The sequence below is a fragment of the Geotrypetes seraphini genome, chromosome 14 (genome assembly GCF_902459505.1).
Source record: "Geotrypetes seraphini chromosome 14, aGeoSer1.1, whole genome shotgun sequence".
Classification (NCBI taxonomy): Eukaryota; Metazoa; Chordata; class Amphibia; order Gymnophiona; family Dermophiidae; genus Geotrypetes; species Geotrypetes seraphini.
In genome coordinates this window covers 27,955,495-27,975,192 of record NC_047097.1, presented here as the reverse complement: position 1 = coordinate 27,975,192, position 19,698 = coordinate 27,955,495, and the positions used below count along the sequence as shown (strand labels likewise).

Genomic DNA, 19,698 nt, shown 5'->3' with positions numbered 1-19,698 from the left:
CTGTTTCTAGGTCTGAGTCCAGATTAGCGTCCATACTCGTAAAAGTTAATAAAAAAATTATCATTTGTTTCCCCAATTAAAACATATCACCTTGTTTGTTGCCCTTTATTTCTTTGTCTCTTAAAACATAAAGCTAAATGGTTAGCTCCTGGTAGCTCTTCATCTTCTGCACCCCAAACATCAGACCAGACATGGGCAACTTTGGTCCGCGAGGGCCGGAATCCAATCGGGTTTTCAGGATTTCCCCAATGAATATACATTGAAAGCAGTGCATGCAAATAGATCTCATGCATATTCATTGGGGAAATCCTGAAAACCCGATTGGATTTCTGGCCCTCAGGACTGGAGTTGCCCATGTCTGTACTAGACCAATGATTTCCCTTACTAAGGAGCAGCAGCCACGTGTGAAACAGTGCCGGAGCTGTTAAGTTAAGCAGCAGCAAGAAACCCACGTCTCTCCCCCTTTTCCACCCCCCTTTTTGGTGCCTGCCAACCCTACCTCTGCTCTAGCCGTGGCCCCTTCTTTTTCCTTCTTGCTCCTCCTCTTCCCTCAGGTCTCTTCCCAATCCATTCTCCTCCTTGTCTGCTTTTGTCTCTTTTCGCATTAGTTCCATCTCTTCTCCCCCGCTCAGACTAACCCCCTCCCCACCTTCTCCCCCTAATTCATCCTATGGTTATGCCATCCATTTCTCTTCTTCCCCCCCCCCCCCCCCGGTACTGGTCTCTCCCCATTCCTGCTCTCCAAGCTCCTCCCTCTCCCTGCCCTGGCTCCTCCTCCCTTCCCTCGCTGCCGCCGGCCCCTCCCTCCCTCCCTCCGCTCCGCAGCTGGCAGCCCCGGGTGCCACTGTGCGCTATGTCGCGGCCGCGGGAGGAGCTTTGCGGGCGGCTCTCGTACCGGACCGAGCCCCGCAGGAGCCCCCGTCTTAGCCTCTTCCACCTCAAGCTCACCGACTCCTCTTGGCGCTCCCTGCTGGACTTCCAGCGATCCCAGGTGAGTCCGGCCGGTCGCTCCCGAGCAACAGATGTGCCAGCTGCCCAGTCGGGCTCATTTGGGATGCCAAGGGGTGTGTACGGGCAGGGCAGTCGGAGGGTTGGTTTTAGATGTATTTATTGTTTAATAGAGTATTTTCTCTTTAATCAAAAAGGTTCAGTGTAGCAGATAGGAATCAAAGCCAGGCTCGGGCATTTTCCAAGGGGTGGTTATTTATGGATTTAGCTCAATTATATTCAAGTACAGTAGCAATTTCCTATCCCCATAAGATTTAGAGTTGAAGGAAGTCCAGAGGGAGGCGACGTGCCCAAGGTCACAAGGGGTGTCAGTGGGACTGGAATCTTATTCTTGACTTCCCTGCTTCTCTTATTCCTCCTCTTTTGCCTGTTTCATAATGGGTTTATTGGAAGGTATTTTGTATAATTCTGTATATAATATTTGTGGGATCTTACAGAACCTTTATCAGAACTCTGAGCTATTTGGGTCTTTAATGAATTCTGTACAGAAGTTTATTTGGGTGCACTGAGTATTTATTTGAGAACTGGTTTCCCGCTTCAATGGGGCATTAAAAAAAAAAAAAATCAAGTTGATGCATTGCTGGACCCAGGCTGTTTGATTCTGGAAATGTGGTGGGTAGAACCTTGTGGGCATTGTTTAAGGGTGGTTTAAATCACTGATTCCCACAGCAGGTCAAATCTTACTAACTCCTCAGACTCTATTATCCTTAGGCAGCCAAAAATTCTAAGGAAGTTACATACTGACTACTTAGTGACTAATGTATAACTCTCCTATCCGAATACAGTGACAGCGCCAGATTGTTTAACTCACGAACAGGCCTGATAAAATTCATATCATTGTGGACAGGGTTAAGGGAGGAACAAAGGCAGCACCCCAAATTATCCAATACAGTAAAACCTTGGTTTGCGAGCATAATTTATTCCGAAAACATGCTTGTAATCCAAAACACTCGTATATCAAAGCGAATTTCCCCGTAAGAAATAATGGAAACTCTACAACCCCAAAACTTTAATACAAAATACTGTATGCACTTGTATTGCAAGACCTTCCTTGCTTGTTTAGAACAGTCACTTACACTCCTGCAGCGTCAGAGAAAGAGAGAGAGAAGAATCATTGGCTCAGTTGTGATGTGTGTATACTCTATGTACTTGTATTGCAAGACATTACTTGTATATCAAGTTAAAATTTAATCAAATGTTTTGCTTATCTTGCAAACCAAATTACTTGCAATCCAGGGTTTTACTGTATTCAGTACTACTTATCCAGCTAGAAGTGTCTGTTTACCCAATTAAGTAGGACTTACTTGGTCATACTTATGTTTTGAGTAGAGAATGCCACGGGGACAAATTTTTCCCTGTCCCTGTGGGAACTCATTTTCCCGTCCCGTCCCCGTGAGTTCTTTTCCTCTCCCTGCCCCATTCCTGCAATCTCTGTCCTCATCTGCACAAGCCTCAAACACTTTAAAATCAAAAGTGTTTGAGGCTTGTGCGGTTAAGGCAGAGCCTACAGGAATGGGACAGCGACAAAACTCACGGGGACGTGGAAATTGAGTTCCTGCGGAAACGGGAACAAATTTGTCTTCGTGTAATTCTCTAGTTTTGAACCAGTGAAAACGCAGGCTGACTGCCATGGCACTATCCAGTTAGTGTTGGGGTGGTCTGGGGGTGGAGTCTTAGCAGATTTATCTGAGCCCCCTCCATATTTACTGGCAGTAACTGAATAGCAATCTGGTTAACTTAGGATGGCAAAAAAAGCTGTCCTAAGTTAACCAGATATCGGGATATCCGGAGCAGTACCAGGCATTGAATGTACAGCCAGAGTTCTCGCTGCTGACATCTATAGTGTTGGCGCAGTCACAGTCAATCCTTACGTGCAGTGCTGCTACCTATATGTATAGTGGTGTTGAATATACAGGAGTCAATGGCGTAGTAAGGGGGGCCAGGCCGCCCCGAGTTCAGTCTTGGTGGGGACACTGGCACCTCTCCTGTCTGCCCCCTCCCCCCATGCCTCTCACTCTTTGCTGGCGCGAGCAGCAGCTCCAACCTTCTGCTCGCACTGGCCTCAGCTCCCCCTCTGAAGTCAATTCCTGGTCGTGGGACCAGAAGTGACATCGGAGGGAGAGCTGAGGTCGGCGTGGGCAGCAGGTTGGAGATGCTGCTTGCGGCAGTGAAGTTAAAGAAGGGGGGCGCAACCACCCCAAGCTCCTTCCACCCTCTGACAGGAAGAGTGGCCTATTGGTTAGAACCGCTGCTTCTGTACCCTGAAGTTGTGGGTTCAATCCCCATGTTGCCCCCTGTGATCCTGGGCAAGTCCCTTAATCCTCCATTACCCCAGATGCCATAGGTAGATTGTGAGCCTGCCAGGACAGTTAGCTCACCTGAATGCAAAAAACCCACCTTGAAGGGCAGTATATAAGTACTTTAATAAACATTAAGCTGGCACTTAACTTAAGGATCCTTTTACTAAGCGGTAGCAAAAAGTGGCCTTAGCACATCTTGCATGGATTTTTCCCAAGTGGCAGAACCATTTTTACCACAGCTGTAAAATGGCCAATTTTCCATTTTTTGTTGCCATTAGCATGCAGCCATTAGAAAGAATTACCGTGTGAACACATACCATCACCTATTTTGTAGGTGTTTAAGGCTCATGCCATAACCCTAGGCCAACCAGTTAGTGTGCACACTAAGGAACGGATTCTCTAAACGTCGCTATCAGCGGGTGCCTTAAAAGCAGCTGCCAATCGCATGTCAGTCACGCGATGCCACCATTTAGAGAATCGCGCCTCCGGCAAAGGTAGGCCAGGGTTTCCAAGGCCTATGTTTATGGCGCCTACCTTTGACGTGAACGGAGCCTATAAAGGCATTTTATGACGCCTTTCCATTGCAAATGCAAGCAGTGTCTCACTTCCGGCTCACCATACAATTGTTTCCCACGTACTCACCTTTATAGGACCCCCAGGGACCCCTGAAGAAGACTTTTAGTCGAAACGCGGACTGTGTTGGAATCCCTAGCGGACTAGGTCCTTTAAGGCTCTTATGTGGATGATTCATTTTTATGTGGATGAAATGATTTTATGTGGATGATTTCAGTGTACCTTTGGAACTTTGACACTTTCAAATAAAGTCCATTTAGGAACATCGTCACTCCACAGAATTTTTTTGGTTTTCTCTACTTTATGACGCCTAACACCTCTTTCAGCATTAGCCACACTTACATTAGACATCGGTAGACATCTCCAGATGTGTGATTCTGGCACTGGTTTTTTAGGCACCTAGAAATTTTTTAAGCCATTTAAATTGGCATTTCCCTCTTATCTTAGGTGCTGGTAGGGCGCCTCCCAGCGCCTAAGTTAAGGCACCGTGTATAGAATATGGGCCTAACTGTTTAGCATAAGAATGCCCACTCTCTGCCTCCTCCCAAAATATTTTTTAGCGCCTGGATTACTGCACATTAATTTGGCAGTTACCACGGGACATCTGAGTACTTCCTGCGGTACACTATTTTAAGCTGCATTAGATGCACATTAGCACCTAATGCAGGGTAATAAAAGGGCCCCATAATCGGAGCTTTTGCTGGCTGAAAACCAGGCCTGGTTCGTTTTGGTAGGAGGGGTCGCTGAAAAGTTCTCAGCCCAGCCAAGAAGAGAATGATGTGGAGACATGAAACTTCCACGCTTTTTGTTTCAGTGAGGCAAATGCATCTAGTAAATGGGAAGATGTCATTGTGACATCACTGATGAGGTTGGCTCTTAGGGATTGGTGGAATGAGGCATTGTGACATCACAATACGAGGGGCCGCTGAAAGGTTCTCAGTTCAACCAAGAAGAGAATGATGTGGAGCCACGAAACTTACAAGTTATTCCACACTTTTCTTGACACTTTTCATTTCGTATCATTGAACCGAAAAGTGTGGAATAACTTGTAAGTTTCGTGGCTCCACATCATTCTCTCGGCTGAGCTGAGAACTTTCATCGGCCCCTCGTATAAATGAATTATGGAGGGTGTGGATTCAAGGACCAGGAAAGGAAATAAAAATTCCAAGGTTCTTGAGTTTTGCAGAGTTAAGTGATATAAATTCTAGGGGATGGGCTGTCATTTGAAATGAATGTCGTCTGGCAGTAATAGTGTGCCCTTTTTGTACATAGTGCACAAACCCTGTCTTTAAGAAGAAGGCACACTATTTGTCAGATATGGGAAAATAAATTCCAAAAGGAAACAATATGCCCGTTTCTAGGTGCCCTACCCTGATAAATTCTCTCAGAGCTCTACTTCCTGCACTATTGCAGCAACCCCTGCTGGTAGAAGCTGGGACTGTAGGAGCATATTCCTAACACTTCAGTCTACTGTATTTGAATCTTGTGCTTGAGGTGCAAGGACTGCAGCATACGAGGAGTAGTAGACCCAGTGGCGTAGAGAGGGTAAGCGGCGCCCAGGCTGGTGGCATTCCTTTCCCACTTCCATGCCCCCCCTATCACGTGCTCCTTCCCCGTACCTTTTTAACTCCGGCACAAGCAGCCACCAACTTGCTGCCCGTATCGGCTTCGGCGCTCACTCTGACGTCACTTTCTAGTCCCGGAAGTGATGTTAGAGAGAGCGCTGAAGCCGACGCGGGCAGCGGGGGAAGGGAAGGGGTGTGCATGGCAGGGGGAGAAGTGGGAAGATGGACAGAGAGGAGGAAGGGCAGACCGCCCACTCATATCTCCTTTACTATGTCACTGAGTGGACTCCCCCCCCCAATACATATTATTTGTACCAGAACCCTGAGGGGGAGGGATTACACTAATTAGATATTACTATACTGTAAGTGAAGTTAGTACAGGTGACAGAGGATGGTGCAGCAGCTGTGGACACCTCCCCCTCTCAACAAGTGTGAGTGTATGTGTTTAGTGGGGAGAGGCCCAACCATTTCAATAGGATGATATATGCCTCAAAACACCCCCTGGTCATGCCCTTCAACTGCAAACCGCCAAGCAATGTTCCTACTCCCACTTCATACCGAGCTACTGGAATCAACTGCCCCCACAGATCAGATCCCTTGAAGGTCTCCTCAACTTTAGGAACGCAATAAAAACATACCTCTTCACCTAACTCCCCTGCCCATGACCGATGGATTACAAAGAAATACAGTATGTGTTATTCTAATCATTGTCCTGGGCAGATGGACTGGCAGTTTTTTTTAGAAAGACTGTAATGTTCTATTAAATGGATTTTTTCCTGAGTATGAATAGTCTGTTTCTCAGTTTTTTTGTGAGAGTATGCATCCTCTGTGTTGCTGACAGAATTCAGATCTAGTGTCTGTAACATGGTGTCTTGTCACGTCAGTGTATTTTTACACTTGGGTGTATATTACCCCGTGATTGCAGGGTACAGTGTCTATACTGGGAGCATAAACTTTGTAATGTACATTTCACAACAGGCAGTGGCATATTTTTCAATGCAGCTTGTTCTTGGGACCAGCCCAGCATCTGCTTTGGTTCCATTGTTCAAGACAAATGAGAAGGCAGGGACAGGGTCAGTTTGGGGAAAAGTAGCTAATGCAGTAGCATCAGTGAATGGACAAGGGGGGAGGGCAGGCAGGTTAGCCCCATCAGTTACAGGGGAACAGGAGATCAGCGTCGGCTTAACCATCAAGCAAACAAGGCAGTCGCTTAGGGTGATAGCAAAGAAGTTTCACGTTTTATTAAATTTGATATACCGCTTATAATTGTCTAAGCAGTGTACATAATTTAAAAGGCTAAAAACATAAAATTTCACGGATAATCGTAATTGACATACAAACCTGATTAGAGGAGGGACGAGGGAAGAAATGATCTAAAACGCCGCAATTAAAATCATCATTTAAAATTAGACAGTACGATCATGCCACTAAAAAAGGCACATTGGTTGCCCATAAGTCACAGAATTACCTTTAAAATAATAGTCCTACAGACCTTCAAAATCCAAATTTCTAAAGCCCCTCTATTTTAGAAAAAGTACTCATTTCATACACCCCTTCATGAACACTTGGATCAGAGGACAAAAACGTTCTTTCAGGGCCATTTTTGTGGGTCGTCATTACTCGTCGGAATAGTTTTCTCAGTATGGCACCACAAGTCTGGAATTCATTGCCAGCATATTTGAGGGACGAAAAAAAATCTAGGTAACTTCAAAAGTAAAATAAAAAGCTTTCTGTTTAAAGATGCATTCGTATCTTAGGAAAGCAATTGAGGCTTTTCCTTGTATGTACATCCCTACCTTGTGTTAAAACCTTTTCCTCTTTCCTATAACAATTTTGGTTCTACCCTTTCTCCTCTTGTGTATTGTCATGTCTATGTAATTGTATATTATTTTAAGTTGTCTGTTCGCCTATTAATTTTAAAATAGACATCGTTTTGAAACTCTGTAAAAGTGATCCAATCAAATTTTAAATAAACTTGAAATAAAATGTTAGATAGGAAAGGAAGACAATGAAGGGAAAACACAAGAGGAAGGGAGTTAGAATCGTATCTGCTTAAGGCGATGTTAGCAGTAAAGGCATCCTTGAATAAAAATGTTTTTAGGTTTGATTTGAATTTAGAAAGACAGCTGCATTCAAAGCAAAACAGAAGTTCCTGACAGCCACATAAATGTACCGTAGTTTTACTCTGCAAGGAGAGTGGACAATTTTCGAATGGCTTCTGGAAATTGATTTCATTAGGTAAATATGTACAAAGGAAAATATAGTGGCTGTATTGGAGATAACGACTGTATGGCCTATCTAGTCTGCCCAGCCATGCCATCCACTATCCCATCCTCTCCCATAGAGATTCAACGCGCTTGTCCCAAGCTGTCTTGAATTCAGATACGTTGTGCCCACCACCTCTACTGGGAGGCCTTTCCAAGCTTTCACCACTCTATCCATGAAACCCATAGACTTCACAGGCAGGGGGGCCAAAGCTGAAGGTTTACTTAGGGTGTTTAATAACTTTGCATCAGTCCTGGGGAAGAGACAAGATCTCAGCTAGCAAGCCTTGAGGAAGTGGATGTGGCAGTAGTACTGGCAACCGTGCCAAGCATTTGTGTCTTGTTTTTTTTTTTTGGGGGGGGGTTATTGACCATTATATGATAAAGGGGAAAAAGGCTGTGGGATTCAATACCTGCCCAAATCTCATTCAGCAAACGATGACGGAGTAAGAATGTGGTTACAATGGTCATTGCGTGTAGCTGCATGCTAAATGTATATTATTCAAAGGAAAACACTTTCAGGAAGTGGCATCCCAGCAACCAGTTCCCAGTACCTGAACTCCTCAGAGCCAGATTTAAGATTTTGGTGCCCATAGGCAAGACCACACAGTAGATCCCAGACAGAGAGTAGTAGGGGGGGGGGGGAGAGAGACAGGAGTGTTGGAGACCGAAAAAAGATTGCAGGAGCAGAGGAAAGCCACATGCGTGTGGCCTTGGTATTTAGTATCCTTAAAATTTGGCCTCTTAGGCAACTTACACCTAAATCCAGGGTTACCAGATTTTGGAGTGAAAGAAAGAGGACACACGGCCCTGTCCCGTTCCTCTCCAGCCCCACTTTGTTTTGCCCACAGCCCTGCCTCATTCCGTCCCCCCCTCCAACGCCATACCCACACATGCATGTGATATCACCGCATCGCATCCGCGTAGATTACCTCCAGACGCGGCCTCAATCTCGACACTTTTCAAAACCTAGACAAAGTGCTGGGTTTTGAAAAGCCATCCGGTCCTCTAAAAAGAGGACATGTCCGGATAAATCCGGACATCTCGGAACCCTACCTAAATCTGGGCCTGAAACTCATCTAAAAGTTCAAGGTGATATGCCACTTGAGAAGGGCAACTGTTGCATCTTTATGGGCTTGTGCCGAGTAGGGTCTTTGCATGTTAGAGCCACACGTTTAAGGGTTAATGCAGGCACAGCTCAGGCAGCTGTGACTGTGGGACTTCATCGCACCAAACCTGCGGCAAACCTTTTAAATTAGAGGTGAGCAGCTTTGATTCTCAAGAGCCACAGCCCAGTTGGGTTTTCAAGATTTCCACAAGGAATGTGCATGAGATTGTTTTGCATGCACCACTTCCATCATATGCAAATAGATCTTGTGGGAACCTTGGAAATTCGACTGGGTTGTGACCCTCAAAGACCGTGGGTGCCCAATCCTCCAACTCAACAATTTCCTAAGGTTACCATGTGGCTCCAGAAAAAGGAGGATGGATTGCGATATCCGGGATCTAGGGAGCTCTCTGGAGCAGGGAACCGGATTTATCCTGGTTTTCTCTGCCGCTTGTTAGGTGCTAAAGTAAATTGAATGTGATTTATTCAATAACTTTAGCCTGCTATATGATTTATTTCAGTGGTCTTCGTAAATTTGTAAGCTGGGGGTCACTTTGGATTTGAATGAGCTGGAGGAGATTTGCCACATATTTTGCCATGCAGGGCCACAACACTGCTGACCGGTATATTTATTTATCCAGTTTTCTTTCTATACCGTTCTCCCAGGGGAGCTCAGAATGGTTTATACATAAATTTATTCAGGTACCCAAGCATTTCCCTGTCTGTCCCAGCATATGTCAAGACATCCATCTCCACCAGGCCACCTTCAAACTTCAATGGGGAATATCCGCAAGATTGTAAACATTTCCAAATGCATTCTCTTTATTGTCTATTGAGCAATGCCTTGCTCTTCAAGCATTCAGCTCTTCCCAGCCCCCCCCTTCCACTTTTTCCTCTCTGTCCAGAGCTGGGTAAACAGGCATAGCAGCAGTAAAAAGAAAACCCAAACAAACAGCAGAGTGGGGTCCACCTCGGAGGTCTCCAGGCCTTGCATTGGAGTACACCGATTGATTTAGTAATGATATCCAGTACTCTTATTTTTAAAGAACTAATGGTTCCTTTTACTAAGCCATGCAGCAACTCCCTCCTTTACAAAGCCACGCTAATGTTTTTAGCACCGGCCGCCACGGTAACAACTTTGACAGTCCATAGCGTGGCTTTGTAAAGGAGGGAGCAAATGCTCAGACGCCCATTCAGTTCCTTTGAGTGTCGAAGGAAAATATAGTGGCTTTGTTGCACCGGCCTACGCTGTCAGGCTTAGAAAAAGGGGGAAGAGGGGGGTAAATGAAATGATCACAGAAATGAAAGTAAATCCTGGCACCTGTACCAAATAATAATTGTGGTTTATTTATTTTGCAATCTTGTCCTATTCTGTTTAACATACCTTGGTGACAAATCTGACACTTTCCCAGACCACTGGGGTAAAACTACTTCTAGTCCTCAAAGGCTGCCACATGGTGTATCTTTCAGGGCTCGGTGCTGACAGAGCTGGCAGCCCTACATGTGGCGACGCCAGGGTTAGGGCTGCAGTACTTGGTAATCCCAGACATCAGCAAAAGTACCGTCTGGAAGCAAATAATGTTCAGAATGTAGCTTTCCAAAGACGTAGACATGTAAACACACAACCGCAAAAACATATATTTCTCTGTCATGAAAATGCTGGTTGTTTCCTATGGAGGGTTTATTTGGGGTTAGTGACAAAAATAATTCTCTATTCAAGTTTTGCTACGTGGGCTATCTTTACTTCTCAGTTTGCTTGTTTCCCTCCAGGTTTTTGTGGCTGTGGTTTTTTATTCTGTTGAGGACACGTTATCGAAATTGTTTGTTTTCTTCAGGCTGGATTCGTCTGTGGCCTTGGCTTTGAAAGCTTCGCTTAGTAAGCTGTGTTCAGACAGTAATGAGGGGTGAATTCAGCTTCTCAACCTGCATTTAGTAATGAGAACCTGGCACTTTGTAGCCCTGCATTGAAACAGGAGCCAAATATCCCACAGGAAGGGGAGGAACCAGTTTGCCTGGCATGACTTCTGGGGGAATTCTGTGTCACTGCACAAATAACAGAATTCCACTTCTGTGTAGAATTGTGCATTTGACCCACTGAATCTTGAGCAGGAGACTGCAACAATTTTAATTTTCTCCCTCTCAAACACAACCCACCTGTGGTACACCTCCCAAACCTGCCCATCTTTCCCTCTACTCCTGCCCTTGGTTCTGACTGGCACAAAATAAGCAGGAGAGTGGATTGACATTGGGCTCCTTGTTTGTGTGTACTAGTCACTGCCAGGTAGGGAGAGCAAGTCAGTGTTGCTTAAGAGATGCACTGAAAGGTGGTGGGAGGGGGAAGAGAGCTGGGGATGTGAGTATGCCAGGTGAGATTCAGAAAGAGAGTGTTATTGGTGGTGGTGGTGGTGGGGAAGGGAGGTTCCAGTAAGGGGGACCATTTGAGAGAGAGAGAGAGAGCTTTGGGTTTATGCATGGGGGGGCCCTCAAGTGAGAGAGAGTTATGGGTGTATGCGTGAGTGACAGATCTATCAGTGTATGTGCCAGGGGGTTTTGAGAGAGGCCTATTGGTGTGTGTGTGGGAAGGGAAGCTGTAGTTAGAGATGTGCTGTGAAGGTCAAAAAAAGACAGATGAAGAGAAACAGAGTCTTGCTGGGGCATGGGAGATGGAAGAAGAGAAATCTGGGCATTGAACATGCTGGGGAAGGGAGATTATGTCTAGGAAGGGGTTTAAGCTAAGTTGGGGGATGAGGTTACTGGGATGGGAATGGAGTTGAACCTGAGCAAGGAGAGAGTGGATGCCAAGCCTAGGGAAGGGAGAAACCAGGCCTTTATGATGAGGTATTCAATGCAAAGAAAACTAAAATAATTGATGCAGAACTTTGCTCTGTATAGAACAGTGGTTCCCAAACCTGTCCTGGGGGACCCCCAGCCAGTCAGGTTTTCAAGATATCCCTAATGAATATGCATGAGAGAGATTTGCATATAATGGAAGTGACAGGTATGCAAATCTCTCTCATGTATATTCATTAGGGATATCTTGAAAACCTGACTGGCTGGGGGTCCCCCAGGACAGGTTTGGGAACCACTGGTATAGAACTTTCAAAAATATTTGTGCACCATTTAAACATTTTTCTACAAAATTCCTCCACCTTTTCATCACTGTGTCTCTGCTATAGTGGGGTGACAGATCTGAGATCACCACTAGAGAATGACACGGGGACAAATTTTTCCCCGTCTCCATAGGAGCTCAATTTCCCCGCCCCTTCCCCACAAGTTTTGTCGCTGTCCCTGCCCCATTCCTGTAATCTCTGCCTTAAGTGCACATGCCTCGAACACTTATGATTTTAAAGTGTTTTGAAGCCTGTGCAGATGAGGACAGAGCTTGCACGAATGGGGCAGGGGCAGGAAAAGAACTTGCGGGGACAGGATGGGAAAATGAGTTCCCGTGGGGACAGGGAAAAATTTGTCCCCATGTAAATTTATTTATTTTATTTATTTAGATTTATATCCCGTTCTCCCAGTAGCTCAGAACGGTCTACAAGTAAACATACACAGTAGAAGTAGTTAGGCAAATAAATGTGCAATAGGTTTAGATCACTTCAGAACAGGAGTGCTCAATGTCGATCATTGAGGTCCACAGCCCAGTCGAGGTTTTTAGGATTCCCCAATGAATATGCATCTTTATGCGTGCATTCCCTCCATTGTATGCAAATAGATCTCATGAATATTCATTGTGGAAATTCTGAAAACCCAGGGGTTGTGGACCTCGAGGACTGACACTGAGCACCCCTTGCTGTAGGAAATATTTGGGACGATTGCACCTGAGATGTATGTGAATACGTGTCTACGACTGATGTGAGTAGGAAACAGAGCCTGGATGTATAGAACTGGTATATAACATATGTTGTGCTTGAGGCTAATTGTCATTGTTCTTAGCCCTTACCTCTTCTGATTGTTCCCATTACAGTATTCTGGATGCCAGCTGTCTCGGCCTGTGATCTCCTTCCAGGGGAGCCAGGGGGTGAGTACCAAAGAATTTTCCAAGGGGACAAGAGATAGAATCTGAAAGAACTCCTCAGTGTTTGTGCTGCTCTGTGTTCTTTTTGGTCTTTGTGCCAGCAGGGTTCTCCCTTCTTCCTCTCATTACTTGAGAGGTGGGAGCTTGGGCTCCGCAACCACCTTTGCACTCAAGTCTGTGACATGTTATTTATTCTTCAGACAACCAGCTGTAACTCAGAAAGCAAACTTCATTGTGCTAGGATGAGTGCTCAGCTGGACACATCTATTCTGCTGAAGTGACTCGACTGCAGAGTTTGGGGCTTATTTTCAAAACAGAAAAAGATCCTAAAGACGTCATAAAGTGGAACGTGCCATTTTCAGAACCTACTTTCTAGACAGTTTTCTATGCCACTTCTCAGCAGTGCATCTAAAATTTCATGGGGGCATGTTGTAGGCATATTTTGGGCAGGAATAGGGCGGGCTTAGGACTTGGATGTTTTGCAGCAATAATCAAACTTTTTACAAAATTTTCAGGGCACCACTTACACGATTGGAGTTAGACCTGTTTAAAAAATGAATAAGTGCCCAAAAGCTGCCCAAACTGATCAGATGACCACTGGAGAAATGAAGGCATTCTCCCCCCCCACACGCACACACACATTCCCTCAGTGGTCACTGACTACCTCCCACCCCCCAAAGATGTGAAAGAAACAGTACATACTTGTCTCTGACAGGTGCAGATATTATGGCCAGTCCTAGTAGAGCAACAAGCAGGTATCTGGAGTAGGGTTACAAGATGTCTGGGGAAACCCGGACATGCCCTATTTTTAAAGGACTGTCTAGGTGGATGTCCAGAGAGATTTCCAAAACCTGATAGTTTGTCCAGGTTTTGGAAGTCCCTGAGCTCGGGGCCGCATCTGGAGGCCTTCTGCACATGCGCGGACGTCGACATGATAACATCATACCCGCATGTGCAGGCACGTAATGTCATCGCATCGATGTTCGCGCATGTGCAGGGGTTCTCCAGACTTCGGGGAAGGAGACAGTAGGTTCGTGTGAAGGCGGAGCTAGAGTGGAACAGGGTGTCCTCTTTTGGTAAAGTGGAAATCTGGCAACCCTACTCTTGAGTAGCCTGGTAGTCAGTGCAGTGGACCCAAGGGAAGCGGACTAAGACCCATATTGCACCCTAACTAGTACACTTGTGGTGGGAAGTGTTTGCCCACCAAAACCTCACTGTACTGACATATAGGGGGCACCTGTAGTCATAAGGGCTATTGGGGAGGCAGACAGGTGGGTGCAGTAGGCTTTGGGGGAATTTATTAAGATGCATATCTTGTAGCCTTTATGTGAAGTTCACTGAAGTGCCCCCTAGGGTGCCCCACTGCTCTGCTGGGATGGCTGTGTGGCCAGTCTTCTAAAAATGCTGGCCCCTCCTACATTCCAATGGCTTCTTTTGTGCATTTTTCAAAAAAGATAGATGCACTAAGGGCAAAAATGTTTTGTGGTTTAAAAAAAATGGCTATTTTCTCTACCTGATTTTTGGACGCACTTCACAAAACGTCCAAAGTTGGACTTAGACGTCATATTAAAAATGGCCCTACACAAGTGGGGTCTAGTAGCAGTGTTCCTTTAGCGGGGGATTCCCTAGAGATGCATATCTGATATGGCATTAACACTTTCATATGGCTTTGCTGTAGTGACTATTTCCTGCAGTTTTAAGAACAGTATTCCCAGAAAACGTTCACAGGAAGGTTGGGTTCAGCAGACTCCTGGCAACTCTATAATTAACCAGACCATTCAAATAAACTCCCCCTGCCCTCGTTTTTCTTCTCTTTTAATTCCCAAGGAAATCCAAATGTTCCTCCCACTTGGCCAGTTCTGCTGTGATGAATCTATTCTCATTGGGACCACTGTGCTTCTTATCTGCCAAGGAAGCATCTTAAAGAATCATTAAAGAACTGAGGAATCAGCTCAGTTAAAGAAGAGTAAAAAAGAAGGGTAATGAAAGGGGCCAGCGTTTTTATTCCAAAAAGGGAGAGAGATATCAATAAATAATTTACACTAAGGCCAAAAAGACAGGAGACTTAAGAATATGATCAAGAGTGGACACAGTAGATCTGAGATATAAGCACAGAATTGACTGATTCCACCTAATCCTCCTGCTGTAATAATTCTAATCTTTCAGCAGCACTACACCAAACTATAGGCAAATGGACAGATTGACCAATATGATCAGATGTCCAAAGGTGTATAACGCCTGAAAACTAGTCAGAAATGTGTTGTTTGTCCAGTGATTATATATTTATTAATTGGGATTTATTAACAACCTTTTCATGAAGAGACCATAAGAACTGCCATACTGGGGCAGACCGAAGGTCCATCAAACCCAGTATCCTGTTTCCAACAGTGGCTAACCCAGGTCCCAAGTACCTAGCTAGATCCCAAGTAGTAAAACAGATTTTATGCTGCTTATCCTAGGAATAAGCAGTGGATTTCCCCAAGCCATCTCAATAAAGGCCTATGGACCAAAACAAAACTTTTATGGTTTGGCCCTATATTACACAATTTACCTTCTTCCCTGCGATTAAATTCGGGTGATATCTTGAAGATTGAATTTTCATCCAGAATCCTGGGGTTTCTTTTGGATTCTACTCTTTCTTTGACTAATCAAATTAATAATACAGTATATCTAAAAAAATGCTTCTTTAGTCTTCGGATGTTGAGGAGGGTCGTCATTTTTTTCCATCAGCAACATTTTGTCGTGTTGGTCCAGGCTATTATATTAACTCATCTGGACTATGTAAACTCTCTTTATATCAGTTTAAGTAAGTGCAATCTAAAGAGATTACAGCTTATTCAGAACACGGCTGCCAAATTAATATTCGGTAAAAGCAGATATGATCATGTTACTCCATTACTGAGGATACTGCATTGGCTTCCGGTTTATTGGAGTGTTCAATTTAAGTGTGCCAGTGTTGTATTAAAATTTTATATGGGATTTTTTTCCCAATTGCTTTACTTTTTCTTTTAATTCCCAACAACCTCACTCCTCTAAAGGAATACACAGATTTAAATTATTATTCCCTTCTATTAGGTGTATTAAAACCTTAGGTAGGCTTTCTTACTCTGACATTTGCCTTGGTAAACATCTGGAATGATCTTCCTTCAGAAATTAGACTTCTTCTGTCTTTGACATTTTTTAGGAAAACATTGAAGACGTATCTTTTCTAGAAATTCTTAACTGATAAATAAGGGACTGTAACATGAATTTCTGGCCAATCATTGTTTTCCTTTGTCTTTCTAATTAACTTTGTGAACCGGATCAAGTCCCTAGTGGAAATAACCCGGTATATAAGACTAAGTATTGGATTTTAGGAAATGATCCAAACCTTTTTTAAACCCTGCTAAACTAACACAATACATTGAATAGTAATCAGGTACTCTTAAATATTTCCCCTATCCTGGCAGGCTCACAAGCTATCTGGGGCAATAGAGGGTTAAATGACTTGCCCAGAGTCACAGAAAGCAGGCTCTGATCGAACTCACAACTTCAGGGTGCTGAGGCAGCAGTTCTCCACCCAAAGGCATCAGAGCAATTTACAATAAAACAAAAAAATAAAACAACAAATCATTAATACATCATAATTATGTTCCAACAGCCCGAACCCATTAGTCCCTCTTCAGTCACTTCAATCAAATGCGGTCAAAAGCACAGATGCTAGGGCTACTTAAGGGGTCAGTACCCCAGAAAAAGATCTAGAAGTCATCATAGATATGTTGAAACCTTCTACCCAATGTGTAGTGGTGGTCAAAAAAGCTAATATGATGCTAGGAATTATTAGAAAAGGGATAGCAAATAAGACTATGAATGTGATAATGCCTCTGTATCGCTTCACGGTGTGACCTCATCTTGAGTATCGTGTTCAATTCTGGTTGCCGTATCTTAAAAAAGATATAGCGGAATTAGAATAGGGTACAGAGAAGAGTGGCCAAGATAATAAAGGGGATGGAACGCCTCTCATATGAGGAAAGACTAAAGAGGTTAGGGCTCTTCAACTTGGAAAGGAAATGGCTAAGGGGAGATATGATTGAAGTCCACAAAATCCTGAGTGGTGTAGAACTGGTACAAGTGAATTGATTTTTTTACCTAATCAAGAATTTCAAAGACTAGGGGACACTCAATGAAGTTACAGGGAAATACTTTTAAAACCAATAGGAGGAAATATTTTTTCACTCAAAAAATAGTTAAGTTATGGAACTCATTGCCAGAAGATGTGGTAACTGCAGTTAACACAGATGGATTTAAATAAAAGGTTTGGACAAGTTCCTGGAGGAAAAGTCCACAGTCTGCTATTGAAACACACATACTTGCTCTGAGATAAGTAGTACGGAATGTAGCTACTTTTTGGGTTTTTGCCAGGTATTTGTGATCCTGGATTGGCCACTGTGGAAACAGGATACTGAGCTAGATGGACCGTTGGTCTAACCCAGTAAGGCTATTCTTATGTTCTTCTGTGAGCCAAGTCTAGGACAATCAAGCCATTGTGACATCATTGATGAGGTTGGCTCTTAGGCACTGGTGGATTGAGGCATTATGACATCACAATCTCAGCTCTGGAATGTTGCTGCTCTTTAGGTTTCTATCGGGTACTTGGGACCTGGATTAGCCACTGTGGAAACAGGCTAGATGGGCCATTGGCCTAACCCAGAATGGCTATTCTTAAGTTCTTATCCCCTCTGTTGATAAAATTACATTGGTTGACTTTATGGAAGCATTTGTTTAAAATGCTAATTTCAATAGTCGCTTTGCCCTTGCACTCAACAATATGTCCTGAATTGTAGATTATGATCTAGTATGGCTATTCTTATGTTCTTAAACAACCAGCTCTTCACTGTCTTATGAAAACTCAGATAAGTGGACAAGGCAGGTGACTCAACAGGCAATAAGTTCCACAAAAAGGGACCAGCATAACAAGAAGCCCACTTTCTTGTAAATGTCAGTCTGATCTGCAATAGAATATGAAAACGCATTACCTTAAGTATGTTGTCATGTGTTTAACCTTTATTTATTCACCTTCAAGTGGACTAACACACCCAGAGAGGCATTTTTGATAGAATGTTCCAGGGTGGTGGGAGGGGGACTCAGGAATGTTGGGGGGGGGATGTTGGGGGGGGGGGGGGAGGAGATGTCGAGATGTCAGGGAGATGTCAGGGAGAGGGGTGTAGGGCTCCATGGCTCAGCTGATCCTTGCAGAGGGAATCCCACTACAGATCCTTGCTTCTTGTGATCCTAGACAAGTCACTTAAGCCCCTCATTGCACCAGGTACACTAGATAGAGTTTGAGCCCATCCAGACAGATGGGAAATAGGATAAAGTACCCGAAAGTAAACCACTTAGGATATAAGAAACATAGAGTATGATGGCAGAAAAGGGCCCACTCTAGAATCCCCTCTACCATGAGAATCCATCTTTTAAGCATAACTCTATAGTAACCCCACTTGTTTGTCCCAACGTCTCTTGAAGTCGAGCACATTACTGGCTTCGACTACTTGGCGTGGAAGACCATTCCATCGATCAATCACCCTTTCGGTGAAGAAGTATTTCCTGGTGTCACCGTGAAATCTTCCCCCTTTAAGTTTTAGCGGATGCCCTCTTGTCGCCATGGGACGTTTGAGAAAAAAGATTTCTTCCTTCATTTCGATGTGGCCCGTGATGTATTTGAATGTTTCTATCATGTCCCCCCTTTCTCTGTGCTCTTCGAGAGAATACAAGCACAGTTTGGTCAGACGTTCCTCAAAAGTGAGATCCCCAAGTCCCAAGACCATCCTAATGGCCATTCTTTGGATCGACTCCATTCTCTTCACATCTTTTTGATAATGTGGCCTCCAGAACTGGACACAGTACTCCAGGTGAGGTCTCACCATGGATCTGTACAATGGCAGTGTGAATTCAGGCTTTCAGCTGATAAAGCTCCTTCTGATGCAACCCAGCATTTGTCTAGCTTTTGCTGAAGCTTTCTCCACTTGATTTGCAGCTTTCATATCGTTCCGGATGAGTACTCCTAAGTCCCTTTCTGCAGTAGTTCTTGTTAAGCTTTCACCGTTCAAGGTGTATATAAATAATTAATTAAATAAAGTGCTTGACCTGTAAAAGTGGGGTGATATGATCATATTTTCTCACCCCAGAGAGCAGTTTCACGGCAGTATTCTGCTCCAATTGGAGCTATGTGCCCACACAGGGTGTAAGAAAGGCAGAGGGCATCAAAATTTACCCCATCGGTTCGAACCTACGAGACAAGGTGGGAGGATTTGTTGGGCCGGACGCTGGGTACTCAATTATGGGGTCTTATTTCATCTCTCTTTGGCCACTAATTTGATTGAGCAGAGTTACAAAACGCTTTTTCAATGGTGTTATACCCCTGTAAAATTACAACATTTGTTTTCTTCTGGGACAAGGAAATGTTGGCGGGAATGTGGCGGAGATGGGTCTTTTATCCATATAGGGTGGGACTGTGGGAAAATTGTGACTTTTGGAGGATGGTACAACTGTTGGAAGTTTTGTTGAGGACCCCTGTTCCCCTGCAATTGGATGTTTACCTGTTGAATAATACATTGGGGGGTTTGGGACCAGACAAAAGCCGCCTGCTTGCCTTGGTGGTAACAACAGTTAAATTGTGAGTGGCCTCCTTTTGGAAACGAAGTTCTGTTGCCACTCAGGATGATCTACTTCTTAAGTTGGATCACATCTATTTGATGTCCAAATTGAGTGCTCTTAGAAGGGACTCATGTAGTTTCTTTCGCTGTGTTGGTTCCCTTATTGTGTTTGGAGAGCTATTACTTGATGTACCTGGTGGTTTTCTGTGGTTTGAATTGCTGTGCTA

General features: G+C 44.3%; 2 protein-coding genes across 10 annotated transcripts in view; one reads left to right on the top strand and one right to left on the bottom strand.

Moving 5' to 3' along the window:
* Nucleotides 1–638, bottom strand: part of LOC117348587 (SUN domain-containing protein 3-like) — a 97,287-nt gene extending 96,649 nt beyond the window's left edge. For 3 of the 6 annotated variants that reach the window (XM_033920881.1, XM_033920886.1, XM_033920885.1), the window contains exon 1: nucleotides 500–638. The gene's annotated coding sequence lies outside the window, so the exon portion shown is untranslated. Of the gene's footprint in view, nucleotides 1–90; nucleotides 213–499 lie in introns of those variants that run through there. The other 3 variants (XM_033920883.1, XM_033920882.1, XM_033920884.1) reach the window with 3 other exon arrangements.
* ELL3 (elongation factor for RNA polymerase II 3) overlaps nucleotides 546–19,698 on the top strand; it is an 86,057-nt gene continuing 66,904 nt past the window's right edge. Inside the window, exons 1-2 of one of the 4 annotated variants that reach the window (XM_033920879.1) lie at nucleotides 546–991; nucleotides 12,786–12,839. In XM_033920879.1, coding sequence (XP_033776770.1) covers nucleotides 671–991; nucleotides 12,786–12,839 — 375 coding nt within the window. In that variant the 5' untranslated portion in view covers nucleotides 546–670. The remainder of the gene's footprint in view (nucleotides 992–12,785; nucleotides 12,840–19,698) is intronic. The other 3 variants (XM_033920877.1, XM_033920876.1, XM_033920878.1) reach the window with 3 other exon arrangements.